At 40.3% G+C, this 26,871-nt stretch overlaps 1 protein-coding gene across 1 annotated transcript in view; it reads left to right on the plus strand.

Moving 5' to 3' along the window:
* LOC311299729 (fibrocystin-L-like) overlaps positions 1–26,871 on the plus strand; it is a gene marked incomplete at its 5' end in the record, with an annotated part of 55,899 nt that overhangs the window by 9,230 nt on the left and 19,798 nt on the right. The window contains 25 exons of the mRNA XM_084423525.1: positions 102–260; positions 374–495; positions 2,583–2,743; positions 2,966–3,132; positions 3,359–3,494; positions 3,740–3,894; positions 4,349–4,471; positions 4,805–4,910; positions 4,994–5,101; positions 6,232–6,393; positions 6,693–6,814; positions 8,059–8,191; positions 10,079–10,271; positions 10,426–10,568; positions 10,731–10,835; positions 12,043–12,231; positions 13,249–13,419; positions 13,565–13,770; positions 16,333–17,308; positions 18,042–18,290; positions 19,309–19,462; positions 19,726–19,896; positions 21,557–21,713; positions 21,874–22,030; positions 22,120–22,329. Coding sequence (XP_084279651.1) covers positions 102–260; positions 374–495; positions 2,583–2,743; positions 2,966–3,132; positions 3,359–3,494; positions 3,740–3,894; positions 4,349–4,471; positions 4,805–4,910; positions 4,994–5,101; positions 6,232–6,393; positions 6,693–6,814; positions 8,059–8,191; positions 10,079–10,271; positions 10,426–10,568; positions 10,731–10,835; positions 12,043–12,231; positions 13,249–13,419; positions 13,565–13,770; positions 16,333–17,308; positions 18,042–18,290; positions 19,309–19,462; positions 19,726–19,896; positions 21,557–21,713; positions 21,874–22,030; positions 22,120–22,329 — 4,735 coding nt within the window. The remainder of the gene's footprint in view (positions 1–101; positions 261–373; positions 496–2,582; positions 2,744–2,965; positions 3,133–3,358; positions 3,495–3,739; positions 3,895–4,348; positions 4,472–4,804; positions 4,911–4,993; positions 5,102–6,231; positions 6,394–6,692; positions 6,815–8,058; positions 8,192–10,078; positions 10,272–10,425; positions 10,569–10,730; positions 10,836–12,042; positions 12,232–13,248; positions 13,420–13,564; positions 13,771–16,332; positions 17,309–18,041; positions 18,291–19,308; positions 19,463–19,725; positions 19,897–21,556; positions 21,714–21,873; positions 22,031–22,119; positions 22,330–26,871) is intronic.

Below are 26,871 nucleotides of genomic sequence, written 5' to 3' on the forward strand. Positions count from 1 at the left end.
AAATAATGTGTGACATTAGGTATAGCATAACAGACATCAGTTATCTTGTTGAAAACATCACCTTTTTGTCCAGTTTTTAGAGCTTTCTCCCTATCAAACAGTTTTCAGGTGATCTAAGCCGCAGAGGGGTCCGGGTCACTGATTCGGAGGCTTTCTGTGGCCGCTGGTCTCTGAAGAATCCAGAGATTCTCTTCAATGTCAATGACATTACAGCATCCGGAGCAATCTACAGCCCAATACTGCTACAAACATACAGCACTGTAAGCTCCACTAAACACCTCAGTATCTCATCCTTACTAATGGATTTTCTCAGTATATGAACTTTTCAAAGATAAAAAATATGTTATATATATATATATATATATTTTTGTAGCTCTGTTTGGCCTACAAAGGGCGTCTGGTGAATGAACTGGGAATAATGTTCAGTTACATGACTGCAAATACTTTCCGGGAAGAGAACATACGCATCTCTGTGCAGTTTGACTCAACGGATGAGTAAGTTTAATCTACTGAACATATAGAAATCTTTTGTCTTTCCTTTAGAGGATTTGTCTTAATTACTTATGTGAGAACGTCTAGGTTACTAATGTAACCCCCATTCCCTAAAGGAGGGAACGGAGACTTTATATCGATACTGATGTATTGGGGTCTCGCCTGGGAGCCCAGTCACCTCCAAGTGGTAACTAAACGAGCCAATGGACATTGGCCAGTGAGATCTGCATTCAAACCCACCCGGACATTACTCACTTCATTCATGTTTTGCTGAGGAGCCGAGACAGGATCCTGGCCATTCAGCGGTGGTTTAGGGCTGTGGCAGAAGGGATTCTCCTTCAGGGAACGGGGGTTACATTAGTAACCTAGACGTCCCCATTCAGTCAGTCACGTTCAACGATACTGATGTATTGGGGTCCCTATGGAAAGCGCCATAGCCACAATAGTGGACATAGTGTAACAAGTGTCGGAGATGCAGATGCTGGCAAGCTATAGCATGCCCTTATAGTAACTGCCCTCACATAGTTGTAACCTACCCAGTGGCTCATGTCAGCCCAAGGAGAGTAGTCCTCCATACCAAAGGGATGGAAGGGACAGGGCTTACTCTGGGGATGGTCGTAGCTGCTGTTCCTCTATTGTGACATTTCACAGGGGGGAAGAGTGCTTCAGAGCTCAACTCCCATTGCTTTTCAGCCAAGACCAGTGTTGTTAACGCTGGAGAAGTGTACCCAGTACAATGGAGAGGGAAGCTACGGAGCATGAAGGCTGTCTTTATAGATGTTATATTGGATTTCAAGTTTTGTCTTCCGCCACATGCATAGCTTTTCTGCATTGTCTTTTCATATTTTGCAATGCATTGTACCCAACACACGGGAAGAAACCGACTCCACTCGGAGATTGCACCACATAAATGCACCACAACGGCACACTCCACAGCCCCGCCATTGAGGGTAGTGAGAGTAGAGTAGGCAACAGAGGAGCTTCGGGCATTAAAAGGTGCCTTCCACGACTTCTGAACCTGCTCATGAACCTTCGGGAAGAAAGGCACTGGGGCGGAACGAGGCTGTGAACCGTGCGCCACACCCAGGAACCAATCATCCAACCACGAGCGCTCAGGACACGGTGAAGGGTTCCACTCGAGCCTGATGCCTGCGACGGCCCAGGCAAGCATGGCCATCAACTCTGAATCTGATTTGGCGTGAGCAACCACCCCAGAGGAGGGCAGCTCAGCCTCATCCTCTCCAGAGGACAAAAGCCCGCTTTCTGATGCAGGGATCGACATCCAGTCCTCATCCGGAGCGCTGAATGAGACACAATGTGCCCCACAAGAGGGACCCACAACATCAGTCGGCAACTCGACGGCTCATGGCACACTAGAGGAGTGGGAGGTCCGTGGGGGTCGCAGTGAGAGTATGTACCATCCACATATGCTCTCTCAACATGCTCTCTGCCCAGACATGTGAGACAGCGATCATGGCCATGAGATGAAGTCAGGAACCGACCACATCCAGAAACACATGGACGCAAAGGCATCTTTATAAAGATGCTCACTGCCCGTGCTTGCTCTTTTAGGAAATCTTCTCCGAGCGCTGAAGTGCTGAGGGGTGAAACGCTGCACTTCTCCGTGCACAGCAGGCTGGATATGAATCACCGCTGGATGCGCCCTCACACCGGCAGAGAGATCTCCCACGACAAGCTGCTTCAAAGCAATTAAAATGGCTGTTTTCAGAGATTATCTCCTTTTTAGCAATTAAAATTCAGTTTGCTCTTTATAGAAGAAATTCACTGTTGAAGATGAATTGAATGAGCGATCGCTGTCACAACTGCTCTGCTCCGAAGAAAAGTATGAATGAATTGAGTAATGCCGGTCATATTTATACCTGTATGTCTGAGTGGGTGTGACTCGGCATGCAAATCTCACTGGCCAATTTCCATTGGCTCGTTTAGTTACTGGTGATTGGACTCCCAGGCTAGACCCCAATACGTCAGTATCGACATAACGCCGAACGTGACTGACTGAATGGGAACAAAATGATACCAATAACAAGGTTATATAGAGTATAATGTAAAATTGAAATTGTCATTCTCAGGTGGAACTACAAGTGTGTGGATCTCCTGAGTTCCATAGAGACAAACTACATAGGCTCCAACTACAAACTTCTTCAGTTCAGTGTGTATGGAGTGGCAAACTCTGTTTACTTCATAGATGCTGTTCACCTTGGACGTGCAATGACTGCTTTGGATTCTAATGGTGAATAGGAATAAGTTAAAAATGTAACTTTGAATGGTGGAATGGATGTAAATATACTGGATAATTTATATGATAATTAGGTGATATATCGGCAAAGCTATTATTAATAATTAAATCATTTAAAAGGTTTTTTTTTTTTTTTGTATTTGAAAAGATTTTTTTATTTATTTTGAAATGCTATTTTTAAATTTAATGTTCTATTTTCTCTATCCATGTGTTCAGTTATAATCCACAGAAGAAGACCACCTGCTCTGGCCAGTTCAGGACTTTTCTTTTCAAACATAATTGTGAGCAAACAAACAAATGCTTCACAAGTCAGCTATGAGATCACAGCGACACCTTACAACTGTGGCTTTGGTGTCCCACTGTTTGAAATAGGCTTTCTGAAGGTAAGTTAGAGTAAAATGGAACTTATTCTACAATGACTGTTTTGAAGTGCTGGATCTTCCTGATCTTTCTGATGTCATAACAAGTGATGGTTGACAACAAAATATTTGCTCGTCATAAGATCTGTCATTTGAGTTTTTCCTGCCGATTGTGTGCACATAATTGTGTTAAATGATCCATGTAAGCCTTCCATGTTCTCAATCTTCAGTCTTCATTTATGTCCAACAGAAGATGCCAAACAGCACAGGAGACCTACTGATTCAAAGCCAAGGGAATGCCACTGTCACTATTATGCGCCCTCAGAAAGCCAGCCCCCCTCTTACAGGAACCTTTAACGTTGAGTTCTTAGCCCGGCGTGTTGAAGGTAAGCATGTTGGCTGTGGGTTTGTCTGTTACTTTTTTTTGTAGCTGCTGGAAATAACTGAATAATTTAATACATGGAATTTCCTGTAGTTTCACAGCAGATTCTTGATGTCGGACACTGTTAATCATGTCTCAATTCCAAAATGTACTTATTAGAATAGCGAACTAGACTTATTTCTACATAAACCACAATCTTCCAAGAGGTGATCTGGTTTTTCATTCGGTATGTGCGTTGTGTGTTCCCAGGCCTGGCGGTAGACATCAGCGCTGCGGACCTGCAGTATGCCCTGCAGGGGATCCCAGAGCTCGGCCAGCTGCAGGTGCAGCGATCTGGAGACTGTAGAGGCTACATCTGGAACATACAGTGGCTCACCATCCCTGGAAATCAGCCTCTGTTAAAGGCAAGTTCAGAGTGCTATTACAATAAAATGAACTGGGGTTTGCAAGACAGCAGGGGAACTGCTCATGAGAAATGGTAATGGCAATTTAAATAAAAGTGTTTGGTTAAAAAAATTAAATGTGCTAAATTTAAAATCAAATGTGTACAATTAATTAAAATATATAATATAACTTAAAGTCAAAATGGAATGGTGTTTGCAACCCATTTTTACTTCTGCAATGTGACATATTTCAAAGTGAAAAAGATATTAAATGAATAAAATGGGGCCAGTCTTGAGTATCAATATTTTAAGCAGAATTATTTCTGAAGGATGTGCAGCCTTGGTGAGCATAAGAGACTTTGAAAAACCATTATATTAAAAAAAACCTTTCCAACCCCAAATGTATATCTTAATTGACTCAAACTTTCCATTTCACACCAGGCTGAATTAACATTTTTTTGATAATGTTAACCAGATCAATGCTTCTAATGTGGTTGGTGTGAACCCTTCATTGACGTCACGTGAGATCGAGCAAGGAGGCCTCTTCAAACAGAGAATTATGGGAGACTTTCTGCGCGTGCCCACAAATAAACCACAGGTGCGTTTCTTTCTTACTCACTGCTTTTGCTGCAATAATGTTTGTCCAAACTACATCGTTCATATAAAGGCTCTTCCTCATGTTACCTGATGGTGTGTTTATTGTGCAGAATTCAATAGTGCTACATAATGGGTTATGGCTGAACTCAACTCCTTTTTCTTTTCTTTTCTTTTCTTTTCTTTTCTTTTTTTTTTACTGTGTTGGGTCTTAAGTCCAGTGGCATAACTTGGTCCTAAAGCAAAACCAGTTGAGAAACCTTGGTTTAGGATGTCTAATGACAGAAATGTATTTGTATATTTGTATATACATTATATTTGTGTGCTTATCTTTAAGGTGGAAGTTTTCATCAATGGTATTCCGTCACGGTGCTCAGGGGACTGTGGTTTCATCTGGAGTGAGCCGAAGACCCCAACAGTGATCGGGATCTCGCCTACAGAAGGTAGAGTAAATGATCAAGTCTTGCATAAAAGCTGTCATCTCCATTCATAATGATTTATATTACTGATATAACTTGTCTTTCAGGATCAAGCAGTCTGGGAACAGTTCTTACCATAACTGGATATGGTTTTGATGGTGGAAACGTCACTGTAAAGATTGGAGATGTGGAATGCTCTGTTCTACAGCTTACCAGTAAGTCAAAACCCAGTAATGGTGAAAAGCTGTATTCAGATGGCATGTCACTTTTTGTTAAAAGAATGTAAAAAAACCATCACATCATAGGTAATTTTTAAGAAATATTAAGATATTGTCATAATTTACTCACATTATTGTTTTTCCAAACCCGTATGACTTCTGTGAAACACAAAATTAGACATTAAAGTGCCCCTATGCTTTAAAATTAAAGGTTCCTAATTTTTAATTTTGCTATTTAAAAATGTCCTCCTACACAAGGTCAAAAAACACTTTAATTTTCTCATAATATACATTGCACGTCACCTAATTTCTCAAATAGTCTGTAAACGGTTTGTTTGAAGGTTCAGTCTTCTAAACCCCTCAATTCCGTAAGCCTACTCTGCTCTGATTGGTCAGATGGCTCAGTCTGTTGTAATTGGTCTACAGCTTACAGCATGTGTTGGAAACGAAACACCCGTTACCATATCTGAATTTCAGCTCCAGAGGCTTTGTCAGTGCTTGATACACTGTGATATGAACAGTAACGTTGGCGTCGGTTTTTCCGTATCAATTCAAGCATGACTCCTCATTCTTTGGAAGTGCATGCAAAGTGCATTTGCTTTTGCAGCGCGGAAAACAGCATCTTCTCCACGTCAACAACACGAACCAGGGCTCTTCCAAGTGTCAGCTACAACTAGTGTTGGAGTTAGAGGGTGGGTCAAAGTAGAGGTTGTTCACTGATGAGTTGAGCTCAGAATCGATTATTTATTTTAGGAGACAACAACTTTTTTTGTTGTGCACTTTGATCTTTCAAACTGCAGACCTTTTACATTCACACACAGTTATATTACACACTACATGAAAAGTAATATTCAAAAAAGCATAATAGGGGTACTAAGAATTATACTAGTCAAGCTATGAATATAAAACTTTGTAAAAGTATCATATAAATGGAATACAGAGCACAAGTCTTCAGAAGTCACTTAATTGCTTTGTATGATAAATCACTATTCACTCCTTTTATTTTTCACACAACACAAAACATTTTTAGGTGAGTAAATGATGAGAGAACTTTTATTTTTTTGTGAACTTTTCCTTTATACACTATTTAAGTGAACGTCTGTTCAAATTATTTATTTGTGTTTCAGATACTTCTATAACCTGCCAGGTCGGTCCTGCAAGTGCAGGTGTACAGCCAGTCTCTCTGAGTTTCTCTGTGCTGGGAAATGCCCAATACAGAAGTAACAACAGCTTGTTCACACACCTGTTAGGAGTGACTTCCATAAACCCCATAACAGGAAGTGTAGCAGGTATATGTAGCATTACAATTATCTACATACAGTAGAGTGTAATATATATATATATATATATATATATATATATATATATATATAGTACCACTAGTAAAAATGCTTATATTTCATAATTTTAAAATGATTAAAAAAAAAAAACAGAACAATTTAAATGACAATTTAAATGACAACTGAAACATTAATTTCAAAATAGGATTTGGTGTGTCCAAAATCTGCTTACCGATGTTATCCCAACATATCTTATGACTGTTACTTACAATTAGCTACTAGCATGATCTTTTTTTTTGGCTTCACAGGAGGGACGATTCTGACAGTGTCAGGCTATGGATTCAGTAATGATACCGCAGTCACCATTGGCACTCAGCCATGTGCCATTATAGAAGTGGAACTTTTCCAGCTGAGATGCATAGTTCCTGCTGTAAGTGAAGAGCTTGATTTACCATGACGATTTTCAGAAAATAGACAAATTTAAGATTCTAAATTGGTTATAAATCTTCTTTTTTTTTATATATATATGTGTGTGATATAAAATGTATTATTATTAATATTTTTTTATTAGAATTATTAACAGACTCCTATAGTTGAATTCACTAAACAATTGCACCACTTTAAATGGAATTGCATTTAAAATATTTCGCATCCCCATGCTCCACAACCTGGCATTTAGAACTGACTTGAAAAATCGGAAATTGTTACATAGTACAAAAAAAAGTAATCCATGAGTGCATCTGGTTAAAATAAAAAATAAAAAAATAAAACTATGGGTGCTCCAGAAGGGGAACAAGACACAAACAATTATAGGTTGATCCTATTGCATAGAAGAAATAATATTCCACATCCAGGCACTCACATAGATTTGTATCTTTTAAAAAGCCTTAATTTCTAGGGCAGGGCTACATATTGTAAAAAACAGATATGCATTGCTGTTTTTATAATATGTAGCCCTTTTTCATATGTGAGTGCCTGGATGTGGGATATTATCTCTTCTATGCGATAGGATCCACCTACAATTGTTTGCAATCTTAGTGAATTTCCCCCATTAAAAGGATTGTTCACCCATAAATGATAATTCTGTCATTAGTTACTCACCCTTATGTCGTTCCACACCCGTAAAAGACTCAAGTGATTTGTTTACACACAAAAAAAAAAACATTATTTACTTTATTTACGAAAATATGGACCTGCAATCCAGTTGGGGGAGCACCACGACGCATGAATGTTGTGTTTACTCAAGAACGGATGTTGTTCCGTGAACGTGCTTTGGATAATATTATTTTGTAAATATAGAGTTAAATTATGTTTTTTTGCGCAAACAAAGCATTTTGTGTCGCTTCATAAAATCCACTAGAGTCACATTGATTACTTTAATGATGTCTTTTCTATTGTTCTGGACCTTGAATGTGTAAATTGCGTTGTTCCCAATGGAGGGATTGATAGCTCTTGGTTTTTTCATCAAAAATATCTTCATTTGTGTTCCGAAGATGAACGAAAGTCTTATGGGTGTGGAACGAAATGCGGGTAAATAATTAATGACAGAATTTTAAATTTTGGGTGAACTAACCCTTTAATGTATCCCCCCTCCCCCCTTAAAAAACGTATATGCTGTACAATATTGAGTCCATGAAACCTTTATACATGAATCTTGTGTATGACATCAATCAGGGGTCAGAAGGTGAACAGACAGTAACACTGACCACGGCAGAGATGACAGCAATATCAAATGGCTCGTTCACGTACAGCAGCACTCTGACGGCCTTAATCACATCTGTGAGCCCACAAACTACAACAGTATTCGGTAAGATATTTTTTGACCAATTCAGGGCAGATATGTTTAACAGTCCATGTATTCCCTGGGGATTGAACCCATGACCTTAAAACGTTAAAGAAGCTGGGCCCTTTTCATCAGACATTACATCAGACCCAGACCGTGACATTGACAAGTAGCCTGAATTGATTTAGATGTTCAAATATGTTTTTCAATACATATACATATACATCTACAATACATCTTATCAAAATTGGTGCCCTATAGTTGGTCTCATTCTATGTTTTCAAACAGTCAACAACTGATTGTGTTCTGATGCTTTCATGTTGTTTACACCAATTCTGACCCTACCATCTGAATGTTGCAGCATAAATTGAGAATGTTTTTCCAATCTTCTGTTGACCAATTTTGGTGAGCCTGTGCGAGTTGTACCCTCAGTTTCCTGTTCTTAGCTGAAAGGAGTGTCACCCAGTGTGGTCTTCTGCTGCTGTAGTGTATCTGCTTCAAGGTTCGACATATTGTACGTTCAAAAAATGCTCTTCTGCAATCCTCGGTTGTAACAAGTGGTTATTTGGGTTACTGTTGCCTTTCTATCAGCACGAACTAGTCTGGCCATTCTCCTCTGACCTCTGGCATCAACAAGGCATTTTCGCCCACAGAACTGCCGCTCACTGGATATTTTCTCTTTTTCAACCATTCTCTGTAAACCCTAGAGATGTTTTTTTTTTGTGTGAAAATCCCAGTAGATCAGCAGTTTCATAAATACTCTCAGGATCGGCTGATTGGTGGATCATTTATGTACCGGTTAAGCCCTGCACATAGACCGACATAACTGCTGAAACCGTAGGGTTCACCTTTCCTGTTTTTCACTGTGCCATAAAACTGATGGAAAGCCTGGTTTAGGTCAATATTGGTTATTGTTTTAAAATCAATAGTCAGATCTTTTTCACTCCAGGTTTAAAAACAGCGAACAGACCACATAATCTGTTTAACAGTTCCGACTTAATTATGAATTAAATTAATAATATATGTTCAGTTATAGAAAAGAAAGTGCCCTAGATAAACTCCTGATGGTAAATTTTCCACTGAGGAAGAAGTTGAAAGAAGACATGCGTCACAACATCTTTAGCAATCATTTGTATATCTTTGATTTGAATCGGGCACGTCTCTTTGATCAATGAGGACCACGCTGTAAGTTTTACAATGCAATGTGAACCATGTCCATTTCTGACCATTTATGTAAGAAGGAAATATTGTGTTGGGATTTTGATCTATCAACTGCCTTTATTCCAAAAAGCCTGTAGTCACGGCTACCCTTTGAACTGCTGATAGCAACAGTAGGCTTAAATTTCGAGATGTGCGTGACAGAAACTCTAGAAACTTTCAACATAATTAACCCCTAAAAAGTGTCCAACCTATAATTAATGAAATCCACTGTTTTTATATTCAAATTAAACACTGGTTAGCTTCTGTTCTTAGAGAGACATGACAATGAAGGTGAAAGTCAAGGGGATACAAACAAACAAACAAACAGATAGAATCACATTCAAGTGTTTCTTTCCCACCCCATTGTTCTGATCTGCTTTTTCATCTTGGTTACAGCAATAAACCCCCAATAGGCCTCCAGACAAACTTCAGCTAACAGTCCTTTCCAGCACTTGTGTACACGCTAGATAATCCCACTGGCTTTAGCTAATGTCACACAATCAGAAAAGCCGGTTTGGCTGTAGTGAAGGACAATCAATAGCGTGATGTTTCTTAAAAGGACCTGTCAACAACACTGAAATCTGCTCTAAAGACTCTAGCAACAATAAACAATAAATTTTGTATTGAACTTCCTCATTGTCACCATCCCTCACAATCTTACAAGACCAGCGATTAATTTTACCCTGTTTTCACTGATCTTTTTTGATAAAGGGGACAGGATTCTCACCATCTTGGGCACTAATTTTGAGGCGCAGGCTAATGGCAGCTCTGTTTTGATTGGTGAAGCTGAGTGTGAATTGCTGCAGTGGACCGATGAAAACATCACCTGCCTGTTACCCACACTTCCCCCAGCTATGTACAATGTCCGTGTGAGAGTCGGAAACCAGGGTTACACCTTAACCAGGTCTCATATCACTTACTATACTCCATAACACCAGATTTCAAACTATGTAAATATTATGCTTCAAATGTAGAATGAATTATGAAATTGCATTTACAATGAAATTTAATCATACGTGAATTTTTTGAAAGTGATTAAATGTTTTTTGTGTTTGCAGTGCTGGCGTTAATACCACCATACAGTATGTTCTAGAGGTCACAAGTTTTTCTCCATCTCTGGGGTCTTTGTATGGCGGAACCACCATCACTATCACCGGCTCCGGGTTCAGCCCTGTCACAGCAGACAATAATGTCACTCTAGGTAAGACAAGATTACAATGGACAAAAGTATATATCAGAATTCTTTAAAATATTCCCCATGTTTAAAACTACAGTGAAAATACTTTGATTTAACAGTGTATTACTGAAGCCAATCGTTTCCAGATCATTTAGTACAGTAGTCACAGTTGTGTGTTTCATACAGGGGACACACAATGCCGAGTGACTGCCGTTTCAGATCATCAGCTTGAGTGTGTGACCCAGTCTAGAGATAAAACACTCACCGTGACGAACCAAGGTTTCCACCCGGGTAATATCTCTTTACTTTTATCTCTTTTTCTGTCACGCACACATTACCTGAATATATCAGAGACAGTGAAAGAATGGCTGTCAGCACATTGACACAGACTTATCAAATACACTAGAGCTGCCAGCAAAAAAAAAAACCATGATATTCCATAGCACTGATTGAGCGGAAGAATTTACACTTTTCTTTAGCTTGTTATGGTCCATGAAAATCTTGAAATTGTTAAAGAATAGCATACACATTTTTCAATAGCATTGTATGCTAGTGAGTGTTCGCTTAATATGACGTTTCTGCTCTGTTCATCAAAATATTTTTCATTTTCAAAAATATATTCCAGTTTTCCCTCACAATCAGTGCAGAACATATGAAAATGTACACGGATTCTGATATTTAAATTCATGGTTCCTGAAGTCATGAAACTTCTGCAATATCGGGGATTTTTTTTTAATACCAGACCTGGATAAGTCATTATATTGTAAGAAATAAAAAAGTAAAGATAAAATGGTAACACTTTAAAATGTTACACTTTAAAATGTTACCATTTTTTAACACTTTAAAATAAGTTCACATTTGTTAACATTAGTTAATGTATTTGAGTAATAATAAAAATAACAAAATAAAGGATCTTTTTTATAGCATTTATTAATATTGTTCTTAGTTCACAGTGCATTGTTAACTAATGTTAACAGATACAACTTTTGATGTAAAAAATTTACTAGTACAGCAAATATCGAAATTAGCATTAATAAATGCTGTTGTACTGTTTATTTTTCATGTAAATGTACAGTTAAATAATGTTAACAAATGAGATCTTATTTTAAAGTGAAAAAAACAAAAACAAGCAACAAAAATTATGGAAATTAATAAAGTTTTAAAACGTAATGGAGAAATGCTGGGAATTAAAATGTAATGTAATGTAAATAAAATATTATAAAATATTAAAAGGTCATGAAAAACTTGAACAAAGAAATTAACAAAATCTTAAAGTAATGGTAATGAAAAAGTAAATGTAAATGGTCCTGAACAAACTATTAAGTATGTGTTCCTAAATATGTGTTCTAATTATAAAGTATTTATTTAGATATAAATGACGTTTTTTAGGTGTAAACTATAAAATGATTTATCTAGTCTGGAAAATGTCCCTATATATTGTCATAAAATGTGTGTGTGTGACTACTTGCATACAGTTAATAACATCATATGTGTTCAGTGTACGGTCAGGGTTACGCCTGGAGTCCCTCTGCGATAATAGCCTCAGTGGGGGACACAGTGGTTTGGCGTTGGGACGCACCAGCTTTTGTGCCCGGTCTGAGCTACAGGGTCTTCAGTGTGTCCAGTCCCAGCAGCACAGACTATGATGGCATTGCTTTCAGCAGTGGAGACACAGGAACTGACAAAGGTACAAAAACTATTATCTTGCAACCTGTGTTAAACATGCTCATTCTAATTTACATTAAGCAGACAAACAACTACACAAACTGTTTGTGAGAACAACATTTTCCTGAACACCATTTTGAAAACCAGTCCTTGCTTAAATTTTTTTTTTCTAGTCTAATTCTTATAAAGAGACTCTATGTAACTAGAGGAATCAAAAATATACTATTTAAATATAAATACTATAAATAAAAAGTGAATTATTGTGCAAGATATCTTCATAGACAAGTGAAGCATTTTTTTTTATTCGCCTAAGGATTTATTTATTATTATTATTATTATTTTTTTTTTTATTCAGTCTAAAGTTGTTTTCCTAAACTCAAATTAGTTACCTGAAGGCACTATCCTATTTTCTGTATAGTCACTTTGGAATAATTTGTATGGTGAAAGTATCTATACTAATACATTTGAATTGAATTAATAATTTGCAATTCTCCACAGGAAAGATTAACAGTCTGGGAGATACTATTTTGAATACTTTTTTTTTTTTTTTTTTTTTACTTTTTAAGCTGTTTCTTACTTTTACTTTTAATGGCTGCCAGCTTGAAAGTTGTATTTATTTATTTTTGTGTCACACACAGTACAATAAATTGACTCTGAAACACTCTGTAAGTGGCTTTTGATTGTCCTGATCTTTGTGACATTAGAGACTGGTCCTCGGGGAAATGTGATTAAATACCCCTGATCCAGACAAGCATTTGGTTTGTGAGAGTCTCAGATTTCATGAAGAGTAAACCCAAGGTGTCTGCTCTCTAATTAACTATAATTACAACATAATTACACAGCAGTCATTGAGCAGAAAACACTGTACGTTGCTATATTGCTAGACAAACATAACAAATGCTTTTGCTAGACAAACACAACAAATGCCTTTTAAATGTAAGTTGTTATTCCTGTAAAGGACAATGAAAGCTGGAAGTGTAACGCTAGTTTGATTGAGGAGGAACAAAATCTGATCTTGTTGTGTCTGTTTTATTAATAGGGTTTTTCGCCTATCGTTTCACATCTCCTGGAGTTTACTACTACAGCAGCGGTAAAATTGACTCTGGCAACCAGAAGACGCTGCAGGGAGTGGTGACTGTTATGCCTCTGGAGAAAAGCACTGTTGGGCTTCAGGTGTTTGTGACAGGAATACAGGCCTCTGTGAATTTAGGTACAATGACAACCTATATTCATAAGTAATTTAACTAAAAATTATATTTACATTTTTTAAAATTTCAGCATAAGCTATAGTTTTTGGGTAAGGAATTGGAAAGTAAAATCATCCTAATTGTCATTTGTGTCCTCCCCAGTTTCAGGACAAATGAACTCATCTGAGTGTATGGCCACTTTGGACTGTTTTCAAGATCAGCTGGAATTGAATAATACCTCAGATGGTCACTACTTCAGTTTTACTTCTTGTGCCAGCCCCACTGTGTACCACATTACGCCTGACCATGGTACCACACATGACATCATCAACATCAATGGATCTGGCTTTAGCAACATTAACTGTGCAAACGAGGTGAGTTTCAGTGGTCAGCTATGGCATTAAAGGTGCTGAAAGTTTTTTTTTTTGGAATGTCCCAAGCACCCGACAGATGTCACTGAAATATAATGCAAAAAAAAAGTAAATTTTTATCAAAATTTATTAAAGATACATCAATTACTTAGGCCTAGAAATGTAAATGTATACAATTCATCCATTTATAACAGTTGGGAAAAAAACTAAGCAAAATTTACTCTTAGCCTTAAAATAAAATAAAAATCACTAATTTTACCCATTTTTTTATTTATTCTCCAACTAATCAAAATCTTGACATGTTTTTTTTATTTCTCTAACAAATAATATTGATTCAGATATGCTTTAAATTAAATTTAAATCTTTTTCTATATTCTTCATTTTATGTATCTTTCTAACTAAAATAATACTTTAAAAACTTTAATAAAGTTTTTGACTGTGATCACCCCATATTATCATAAATTAATTCAATGGTTATTTTCAAATAGCTACAGGAAATTTACTTGAAAAGCAACAGTGCGTACAATTTTAAGGCTTGTTTTCAGAGAATGTATCTTTAATAAGACTATGTTTTTTCACTACAAGTGAAACACAAGTGGAAAAATCTGCTAGACTAAGGACTTAAATTAAAAGTCTCAGGTTATTACTGTAACCCTGGTTCCCGGAGAACAGGGAACGAGACAATGCGTCCTGAGACACTATTGGGGAACACCTCAGCGTGACTGATGTCTGAAGCACGTGTAATCACGTCAATCGTATTGGCCAACGACAGTCTATGATGTCACTACTAGCGAGACCAGGAAGTATATAAGGGGCCTAGAGAACATGTCATCCACTTCTTCGTCTGAAGGTGCTGTACAGGGACCCCACAAACATGGCAACGAGACGCAGTGTCTCTTTCCTCAGGGAACCAGGGTTACAGATGTTCCCTTTCGAAAGGTAACTCGCACTGGGGAACAAAATACCGACATCGCCATGCTGAAGGGATGCTGTGACAAAGTACCAGTAATGGATGTTTCAACTGAAGTGCCAGAGCCACTCCCCCTTTTGGTCACACACTAGGCTGTCAGTGACAGTACTCCCTACGGCCACTGCCCGTGTTGTAAACTCCAAAGTACCTTTGCAGAGTAAACAGAAGGACTTGCTCAGGCCTGGAACCAAAATCTTTACTCTCTGTTTGTGGAAAGGTTCCTTTAAGGGAATTTGGCCCTGGCCAGTCACTGTTTGGGGACATACGTCAACCCCCAGAGCCACCAGAGAGGCTAGCTAGCCAACAACCTGTATGTTTCTTTTAAACAGATTCTCACTATAAGGAGACACAATAAGCATCCTTGGGAGTACAACTCAGCATACCGACCCTTGCAACAGAGGGGGGTTACAATGCTCATCCCCAAAGGGGTTTCCCAGTATCTACTGTACAGTGCGTGAAAGTCCTTCACCTTAACTAATGCTGAGAGTGTCTGTGGTGGATAACTTCCCTCAGATGCTTCTGCTTCTTTCTAGCATCACGCCTCCTTGGTGACCTATTCCCCGCAGGAGGAGGGGCATGAGAGATAACCCTCTGGCCCTTTCTGCGGTCCTCAAACCGAGACGGGCAGGAAACCCCTAAATTTGAATGCGGTCAATCGTGCCTTCGCCTCTCTGAACTTTCAACCACTGTCTCAACGGAGGTGCTAAAAAAAGTTCAGAGGGTGAAACTGGCGCATTGAGGAGGTGGCCTTATGGGGCTTAGAAGGCAGGGCCGGAGCCTTCAGAGTCAATGCTACCCCAACCACGAGATAGTTTGCAAACGTCTCGTTGATGGGGGGCATCGACATGTACCCATGCCCACGCATACCCTCGACATTCGCATAATTCGTATGCTGATATCGATGGATGCGGGCCGAGTACGGATTCTTCCATGCCTTCTCGATCTCAGAATGGATATCAGGAAGGAATGGAAGGCTCATGGGAGCTGGGGGGTTATGGTCGAAAAAAACACACTTGTTGAGTCAGCGGCGAGCAGTTCGTTCCCTCACACGCTCCCATGGCAGCTGGAGTCTGGCCGAAGCGCTTTCCATTATCCCCAGCAGCTCAGCATGCAGGGCAGGGAGGCCGAGAGGGCTCAGATGACTCATCTTCCTCACCCTCTGCAGCCATCTCCTGCTCTTCCTGGCTTGTTCTCAGGACGCAGTGCAAGTTCCCTTGTGAAAGGGAACACATATTCAAAGTACAGTCTTTGAAAACAAATCTTAATATTATGTAGAATTTATTCTCAACTTAATTCATTTTGTTTTAAGGATGTTTAGATATTGTTTCTGGAAAAACAAATGAAAAACATTTATTTTAAAACAAAAGAGGAACTTTGGAAAATTAATGAACAGAAGTTCATTAGAGATGCGCTCATCTTGAGTTACCCAATGATCTGTTTCTGTTTGCCAAAAAAATAAAAGGGAAAAAAGCAACAAAAATCCATTATATACAGTTTATCATTGAATGAAATATTATGGCAATATTCACTGTAAATTCACTCACTTTTGGGCAGCATAGTGAAAAGGAATGTCCTTATTTTTTTGGCAACCAAAGGTCAAAGTTGGAGATCGTCCATGCAGCGTTATCAACAGCACCTCCACTGAGATTAACTGCCAGCTCAGTCCTGACAGCGGAGCACCAGTGGGAATCGCTTTACCCGTAAGTGTCAGAATCAACAACCTTGGCACCGCCATCCTGTACATGCCGAAAGAGTATGACCGCAGATTTGTAGTTCTACCCGTGGTCGATTCTGTCTTTCCCTTGGTGGGCAGCACCACAGGCTATACTCGTCTCTTCATCTCTGGTTCTGGGTTCTCGAACGGTCCAGTTACGGTAGCAAACATTCCATGTAACGTGGTTTTCATGAACTACTCCCAAGTGGTTTGCGATACCTCACCGTCTGCGGCTCGCAGGGGAAATGTCGCAGTTTTCGTCAACGCCATCTCTTCCTCATGCAGTTTTGATTGCATGTTTGAATATTCCGACTCCATCACACCGTACGTCTCCGCGGTGTTCCCTGACTCGGTTAGTGGAAACGCCACCACCGTTGAGGTCACTGGCAGTGGATTTGGGAACAACTCTGCTGATCTAATTGTATCTGCGGCCAACATCCTGCTGGAAGTCACAGAAGTCACTGATAACAACATCACTGTTTTAGTTGGTGCCCTTCCCGCTGGCACGCACGTCCTACAGGTGGTGGTCATGAGAAAAGGTCTTGCCACTGGAGAAGCCACCCTGACCAGCATAGCACAAGCCAGCGTCAACCCAACATCAGGCAGCATTGCTGGAGGAACTCCACTCTTGATCACAGGAAATGGCTTTGTGGCAGGAAATACAACCGTGAAGCTCGCTAACTCCCCCTGCAGGATTTTAGATGTGACTCCAGACACAGTGAGGTGCATGACACCTCCTCATGCAGAGGGACAGGTGCAGGTGAACATTAAGGTGTTTGATGTTGTGTATCCACCTCAACGTTTCAACTACTCTAGGGGACAAACTCCAAACATCACCTCCATCAGTCCTATAACAGGTACGAACGTGCATTACATTAAAAAATAATATAATTAGTGGCATTTACTATGGAGTGCTGCAGAGATTACATATTTTTGTAGGCCAATCCAAAAGTTATCATCACCCTTGTTCACTCGACAAAAAACAAATAGGATTTTTCCATTGGCTTTTGGATTATTGCATAAATTAAGCTCTACGTCCAACAAAAGTTTGGATTCTTACTCGTTTTGTTCATTATGATAATTTCACAAATTAACAACTTGCCAGAGGTAAAAAGCTAAACATAGGCTATAAATGGCCATGTGACTTCAATGTCACCACCATTAAACTTCCGAATTTTCCTTTGGGACTTTAATATTTAAATAAAAAAATGTTTTCGATGAGTTTACCTGTTCGGCGTGATAATGTCTCAGACAACATCTGTAGACCCATTTAGCTACTTGTTAGCAACAGCATTCATCAAGACAAGTAAAAGCTTTTAAAAAAATTACAAGAGTTATGTATTTTATGTCGTAGAATAAAACACAAAAATATCTTGAGATTGTGTTAACCACAGACCTTATTTTAAGCATTTAAATGAAAAAACAAAAAAACATCGTTTTCAGGATGATGGGACCAGAAGTGCTAAAAAAAATTAACTCATTTCCAAGTTCTGGCCTCAAAAATATACGTTATCTCTGCAACACTCTATTGAACTATTGAATATCACAACACTTCGTAGTAATACTACAGACATAATACCTTCCTCGCAGGTTCGGGTGGAACAGAGATCACCGTGTCTGGTTCTGGCTTTGGCACAGATGTAGCACTCGTCTCCTTCGAGATCGGCGGTGTGGCTTGTAGCGTGACATCCATCACAGATATGCAGTTGGTGTGCACTGTTGGAGAACACGCAGGAGGAACTTTCCCAGTCATTTTTCACCATCAGGTCAAAGGTCATGCCTTGACCCAGTCTGTCTTCACCTATGAGCTGCTGCTGACAGGGGTCACACCGAATGAGGGTAATCAAAAACACTTTCTCTAGGGTAAAAGATTTGTCAATATGGACAGAATATAGCAAAACTGGCTGGCAAATTTTCAAACCTTGTGTAAAATTTCAGCAGACTTAGAAGGAAATGTGCCTAGTTACATGGAAATAAGCGACATTTGTCATTCTATAGAATATAGATATTATAGTACCAAGTTAAAACAAATAACTTGTAACTTTTTTTAAAGGTGGCTTGTACAAAATAGTAATAATTTAGCTTTTCATTATATGAATATCCATGGTAAGAATTTGAAACAAGTGGTGGGAAACGTGAACAAAGACAACAGGAAAGAATGACAACCAAAGTAAAAGTCCATGAAAATGAAACTAAACAAAAAATGACTAAATAATCATGACAGTAACATTATAAATGTCTTTACTGTCGCATTTGATCAATTTAATCTATCCTTGCTCAATAAAAGTATTAATTTCTTTGCAAAAAAACAAAACAAACAAATAAAAAATAAAAATAAGCTTACTAATTCCAAACTTTTAAATTGTATTTTGAATGTATGGTACTCTAAAACAAAAGAACAAGGAAAAACACTTAATATACTTGTTGTTCATGTTAATCAAACTAAACACTTCTTGGCCACATTTATCTGTAACATTTATCCACCAACTTGGACAGGTTGTGTGTTGTCCTCATCATGGAAAAACAAAACATGAACTTTCAAATTATGAATTGTATTTTGTGCAGTGAATTATTTGCTGTCAAGAGCATCAATCCAATCAATCAAAATTAAAAAGATGATTAGAAACAAAAATAGTTGTTAACGTTAATAATTTTGCAAACTATCGGGCCCATGAAGTTTGTGGTAATTTTTGGGGACGCTTTTGTTATGTCCAATAAAAACTCTGGGTCCTGAAGTTGGATACCTTTACATAGTTGCTGTCATATTCACACAAAGTACACAAAGTAACTACACAAGTACACAAAGACTACAAAGTAATAAGACACTACATGATGCCTTTGCTCTGCCTTGCTGTAGGAAGTTACGCCGGAGGAGCTGTTGTTGCCATTCAAGGCTCTGGATTTGACCCAAACATCACAAGAGTCCTTATCTGTAACATAGAGTGTAACGTGCACCTGCAGAACTCCACATCTACCCAGCTGAACTGCGAGGTCCCACCCAACAATGGCATGTATCAGTTTAAAAGCACTGTGAATGTGTCTAGAAATGTTCAGTTAGCAAAGCTTAATCCATCAAAGCAATTATATCTATGTCTGAACTCCCAGTCCAAAGACTTTCCGCAAAAGCAAAACCAGAAATGCTTTAACTGACCAGAAGTCACTCAATGAGAGATGATGACAAATGTGACAGCTCAGAAACAAGTCACAGATAAATAGAACTGATATCAGTCTGCCTGCTGGTATCTTAATGAATGCTTTTGTCTCTTGCAGGAAGTGAAGCAGAGCGGGCCTGCACAGTCATAGTGATGAATGGAGGTGACACCGTCAACCTCACGAACAGCTATACTTACAGATCCTCTCTGACCCCTGTTATCACCAACGTTTCACCACGCAGAGGGGGAACCGCTGGAGGCACCAGACTCACGATTACCGGCACAGGTTTCAGGTGCAGAACAGACCAGAATTACATTGTGGCTGATTGTCCTCTAATCATGCTTGGATACAGAGTGTTCATTGTTCACTGTGGCATTATTGTTTCTAAATATAATTTTTTTTGTGTTGTACAGCCAATAGCAGTTTTATTTTAGTATTATTTTAGATTGTATACTATTATATTTTTATTTTTATATTTTCAGTTTTATTTTTAATTTAGTTTATTTTTATTTTTTTTTAATTTTTGGCTTTTATCATTGAACAAAATTATAAAAGCAACACTTTTGTTTTTGCCCCCATTTTTCATGAGCTGAACTCAAAAATGAAGACTTTTTCTATGTACAAGAAAGGCCTATTTCTCTCAAATATTAGGCTATTCACAAATCTGTCTAAATCTGTGTTAGTGAGCACTTCTCCTTTACGGAGATAATCCATCCACCTCACAGGTGTGGCATATCAAGATGCTGATTAGACAGCATGATTATTGCACAGGTGTGCCTTAGGCTGGCCACAATGAAAGCCCACTCTAAAATGTGCAGTTTTATCACACAGCACAATGCCACAGATGTTGCAAGTTTTGAGGGAGCGTGCAATTGGCATGGTGACTGCAGGAATGTCCACCAGAGCTGTTGCCCGTGAATTGAATGCTCATTTCTCTACCATAAGCCGTCTCCAAAGGCATCCGCTCACAACCGCAGACCACGTGTAACCACACCAGCCCAGGACCTCCACATCCAGCATCTTTACCTCCAAGATCGTTTGAGACCAGCCACCTGGACAGCTGGTCCAATCATTTTGCATAACCAAAGAATTTCTACACAAACTGTCAGAAACCGTCTCAGGGAAGCTCATCTGCATGCTCATCGTCCTCATAGGGGTCTCGACCTGACTGCAGTTACTTTGCGTCCTCTTAAACGACTTGAGTGGAAAAATGATCACATTCGATGATGTCTGGCACTCACTGTACAGGGCAGATGGCTGACAGCGTGTAGGGCGTCGTGTGGGTGAGCGATTTGCTGATGTCAACGTTGTGGATAGAGTGGCCCATGCTGGCGGTGGGGTCATGGTATGGGCAGGCGTATGGGCAGGTGTATGTTATGGACAACGAACATGGGTGCATTTTATGGATGGCATTTTGAATGCACAGAGATACCGTGACGAGATCCTGAGGCCCATTGTTGTGCCATTCATCCATGAACATCACCTCATGTTGCAGCATGATAATGTATGCCCCATGTTGCAAGGATCTGTACACAATTCCATGTCACCCACTGAGCATGTTTGGGATGCTCTGGATCGGCGTATACGATAGCGTGTTCCAGGTCCTGCCAATATCCAGCAACTTCGCACAGCCATTGAAGAGGAGTGGACCAACATTCCACAGGCCACAATCATCAACAACCTGATCAACTCAATGCGAAGGAGATGTGTTGCACTGCGTGAGGCAATTGGTCACACCGCAAATGTGTATATACATATATAAGACTTAAGTTCATCTTCTGAACTCTGAAATATTTCTGTCCCTCCATTGAAAGTCACCCAAAACTCTTATACAATTTGTACACTATATCTCAAATGTATTAAAGCCTATTGAGGATAAAGAAATTATGACAGAATACTTTTACTTACTTTTTCAATTTCACTGGCTTTTCTCTTGCCCATCTCACCTTTAGCTCAAATGTCAATGAAGTCACTGTCACGATCGCAGGGTCTGTCTGCGATGTCCAGTCAGCCAATGAATCGCAAATCATCTGTGTGACCAACTCTCAGCGCAGATCCCAAGAAACTCAAGTGCGAGTCCAGCTGGGGAACAGAGGAATTGCCAGAATGGTAATGACAAATGTGACATAAATATATTTGACCTTCTTAAACAGCACAGTGACAAACTAAATACTTATTTATTCTCAATATATATATTATTAAATAATAACAATAATAATATATGTGTCTGTAATATCAATAATATAATAATGTCTGTCCACTCTCTCAGAATAATGCTACCTTCTTCTACATTGACGTATGGTCGTCTCCTTATACATGGGGTGGTCTCTCCCCTCCTGAGGAGGGCATGTTTGCTGTAATCACTCCTGGCCAGACCATCCTCCTGGACACCAGCACCCCAGTTCTTAAGATGCTCCTTATCCAGGGTATGCTCATTTAGACAAATACTGCCTTTATTAAACAAAGCCTTGGTACACTTACACTCAGTTAATGTGAATGTCTCTTTCCTATTAAGGTGGGCGACTGATTTTTGATGAGGCAGATATTGAGCTGCAGGCAGAGAATATTCTGATCACAGATGGTGGAGCGCTGCAGATCGGAACAGAGCAGGCCCCCTTCCAGCACAAGGCCATAATCACACTGCATGGACACCTGCGTTCTACAGAACTTCCTGTCTATGGCACCAAGACCCTGGCTGTCAGAGAAGGGGTGTTGGATCTGCATGGTATGCAAATAAACAACACTATTTAGGTTCAAATTTTTATGTAAATACATAATATATTATATTAAATATTTATTAAATAAATAAATAAAATAAGTATATATATATATATATATATTTAATATACATTTATTGTTCAAAAGTTTAAAGTCAGTAAGATGTTTTTATTTTTTTATTAATACTGTATTCACAGCAAGGATGCATTAAATTGACCAACAAGGACAGTAAAAGCATTTATAATGTTACAAAAGATTTGCATCTCAAATAAAGGCTGTTCTTTTGAACTTCCTATTCATCAAAGAAAACTGCATCAGTTTCCACAAAAATATCAAGCAGCACATATGTTCTCAGAATTAATAATAATAATAATAAATGTTTCTTGAGCAACAAATCAGCATTTAAAAATGATTTCTGAATAATCATGTGACACTGAAGAGTAATGATGCTGAAAATTTTGCTTTATTTAGAGTTGGTCTATACATACATACAGTACATACATGCATACATGTGTATGCCTTTTGCTGTCGATTGAATTTTTTTACTAATTTATTGCACATTTTTCTGTAATTAATCACGTTTAATCGCACCTAACATTAAAGTTTTTAATATATTTTTATATTGTAATAAATCACATTAAATCTCCAAAATAATTTACAACATTAAGACAGTATATTTAAAATATTTGTTTAAGGCCGTCATCACTAATACCAGTACTGATATTGATGTCTCTATTAAAGCGATTTTTTTCTCAATTTTAGCCATTAATTGTAGCCTTTCAACATTGAAGTATAACTGAAAATTATACATTTTAACATTTAAAAATAACTACTTTAATTTAAGTGAACTTGAAACAATTTTCACATAAACTGTAACGGGTAGAGTACAGAGGAGACAATAGCAAGTACAACTGGCTCTTTATTGAACAACAAGAGGACCAGACTCAGAAAATGTAGGAAGATCACAGGAACCGTCTCAGCGTATGTAGGAAGGTCACAGAAACAGTCTCAGTGTTTGCAGGCAGATCACAGGATCATTCTCAGCGGAGGATAATCAGCGACCACGCCCACACACACATGCACACATACATAAACACAGCACAAGGAAGAGTCAATGAATTCTTCAACCGTGACAGGACCCCTGATTATAATCATCAATAAGGGACTGATCCAGGATGTCCCTAGCAGGAACCCAACTTCTCTCCTCCGGACCGTAACCTTCCCAGTCCACCAGATACTGAAATCCGCGTCCCCTCCGTCTCGAGTCCAGAATACGATTTACCGAATATGTAGGTTTCCCATCTACGAGTCGCGGCGGTGGAGGAACTGGGGTCGGCAGATTAATGGGAGAATAAAATACGGGTTTTAATTTGGACACATGGAACACGGGATGAATTCTCCGGGGTGGAGTCGGACTGTCACCGGACTAATGACTTTGGTGACAGGAAATGGGCCAATGAATTTAGGAGCTAACTTATTCGAAACGGAGCGGAAAGACATGATCGATGACAGTCAACGCTGTCTCCTTGGCAGAGGGTAATTTAGGCAAGGGAATAAAATGAGCCGCCTTCGAGAACCGGTCCACTACGGTCAAAACAACCGTCTTGCTGCGGGAGGGCGGTGATTAAAATCTAGTGCAATGTGGGACCAGGGTCTCGAAGGGACAGACAGCGGTTGGAGTAACCCATCTGGAGGTCGATTGGAAGTCTTACCAGTGGCGCAAACCGAGCAAGCCAAAACAAAATCTCGAATGTCGCGAGTCATCAACGGCCACCAGAATTGTTGCTTGACCAAAAAGCTGGTACAATTTACTCCTGGGTGGCACGCTACGTTAGAACAATGACCCCATCGAATAACGTCGGACCGTAATCCCTCCGGCACAAACAACCGATTCGGTGGGCAACCGGGCGGAGGCGTTACCCCTTCTAAGGCCGTCTTGACCTTCGATTCGACCTCCCATGTGAGTGTGGAGACGAATAGAGTCTCGGGTAAAATGCACTCGGGAGTAGACGGGCGTTCTGATTGATCAAAAATACGAGATAAAGAATCGGGTTTGATATTTTTGGAACCTGGGCGGTACGAGAGAGTAAAATCAAAACGACCGAAAAAAAGAGCCCACCGAGCCTGCCTGGAGTTGAGTCTTTTAGCGGATTGAATGTATTCCAGATTCTTGTGGTCAGTCCAGATGGTAAAAGGTACCCCCGACCCTTCTAACCAATGTCGCCATTCTTCTAACGCTAACTTGACCGCCAACAACTCCCTGTTACCAATGTCATAGTTACGTTCGGTAGGCGATAAACGGTGAGAAAAAAAACGCGCAAGGGTGGATCTTGTCGTCTGTGGAAGAGCGTTGGTAGAGCACTGCACCTACCCCCACCTCTGACGCATCAACCTCCACCACGAACTGACGTGAAGGATCAGGGGCTGTCAGAATGGGAGCTGAAACGAAGCGGCTCTTCAGGTTAGCGAATACAGCCTCGGCTGCATCGGACCACCTGATCGTCGTTCTGGGGGAGGTCAAGGCTGTCAGAGGAGCGGCTAGTTGGCTGAAATTACGAATGAAACGTCGGTAAAAAAAGAAACCTCTGTAGGGCCTTACAGGAATCTGGACTTGGCCAATCCACCACAGCCTTAACCTTGTCAGAATCCATACGCACTCCCTCAGACGAGATGATGTAACCTAAGAAAGGGACAGACTGTGCATGAAAAGCGCATTTCTCCGCCTTGACAAAAAGCCCATTCTCGAGCAACCTCTGAAGCACTCGTCTGACGTGCTGAACGTGTACCTGGAGAGACGAAGAAAAAAATCAATATGTCATCCAGGTAGACATATATGAACTGGTCTACCATGTCTCTCAGCACGTCATTGACGAGTGCCTGGAAAACCGCTGGGGAGTTGGAAAGACCGAAAGGCATGACCAGATATTCAAAGTGCCCCCTGGGGGTGTTAAATGCGGTTTTCCATTCATCCTCCTTCCTGATGCGGACCAAATGATAAGCATTACGTAAATCCAATTTTGTGAAGACCGAGGCTCCCTGCAACCGCTCGAAGACTGAAGACATCAACGGCAAAGGATAGGTATTCTTTACCGTGATGGTGTTCAGCCCTCAGTAATCAATACACGGTCGCAGGGAACCGTCCTTCTTCCCCACAAAAAAGAACCCCGCCCCCACTGGAGAAGAGGAAGGTCGGATGAATTTGGATGCCAGAGAATCAGAAATGTATTTCTCCATGGCCTCCCTCTCGGGAATAGAAAGAGAGTATAACTTGCCCTTAGGCGGAGACGTACCTGGCAGAAGATCTATAGCACAGTCATAGGGACGATGCGGAGGAAGAGAAGCAGCTCTGGACTTACTGAACACTTCCTTCAGGTCGAGGTACTCTGCGGGCACGTTTGACAAAATCACTGACTCCTCCTGCAAGACAGAACTGGACAAAGACGAACCAGCAGACATCAAACAAGATGCATAACATTCAGTGCTCCAGGCAGAAATGGAGTTATGTCCCCTGTCAACCCTGGGGTTATGCTGCACGAGCCAGGGATGACCGATGACAATGGGGATGTGAGGGGAGTCCAGAAGGAGAAGAGACAGTTCCTTGGAATGATTGCCAGAAGTGATGAGAGTTAACTGAATGGTGGTGTATGATATAGTAGGTAGCTCTTGACCATTGAGTGCGTTGACAGAAATCTTGTTGGTGAGTGGTATGGTGGGTATCTGGAGTTTGCGTGCTAGAGTCCAGTCCATAAAATTACCTTCCACTCCAGAATCGAGAAGAGCTTGATAGTGATGAGACTGAGTTGCCCACTGCAATCTCACCGGAAGGAGAGTGGAAGAGGGTTTCTGGATGGAGACCCCGCCCGACAGAATCCTCTTCTCTACTGCCGGGCTCGCTCTTTTACGGGACAGTTATTGAGAAAGTGACCCGTACCTCCGCAGTAGAGACATAATCCCCGGGATCTCCTTCTCTCCCTCTCCTCCCGGGAGAGCCGGGCTCGACCCACCTGCATGGGCTCGTGATCGTCGATGGGGCTGACCGCATCATGACCGCTGGTCTGGGGGTTTCCAAAGTCTCTATGAACCGGAGTCGTACGGGTGCGCTGCTCCAGGCAATGCAGGCGAGCGTCCACTCACAGAGCCAGTTCAATTAGTCCGTTGAGATTCGGTGGTAGATCCAGGGTGTAGATTTCGCGTTGGATGCGGTCAGCCAGCCCATGCAGGAAGATGTCCCACTGTGCCTCCTTGTTCCAGCGGCACTCTGTGGCGAGGGTGCGGAACTCGATGGAATAGTCAGCGACGGGTCTTTCTCCCTGACGGATGTCCGCGAGCTGGCGAGCCGCTTCTCTATCCGCAACCGTTTGCAGGCAGATCACAGGATCATTCTCAGCATATGTAGAAAGAACACAGGAACGGATGCGTTGGCAGCGCAGGCTTGCGTAGGCAACTTGATCATGCAAGGTCAGACGAGTGAAGTGAAGATCCCAGTAAAGACGAGAAATGAAGACATGAACTGCGACGGCGAACCTCCCAGACGAAGACACGGGCTGGA

The sequence above is a fragment of the Rutilus rutilus genome (genome assembly GCF_951802725.1).
Source record: "Rutilus rutilus genome assembly, chromosome: 11".
Lineage (NCBI taxonomy): Eukaryota > Metazoa > Chordata > Actinopteri > Cypriniformes > Leuciscidae > Rutilus > Rutilus rutilus.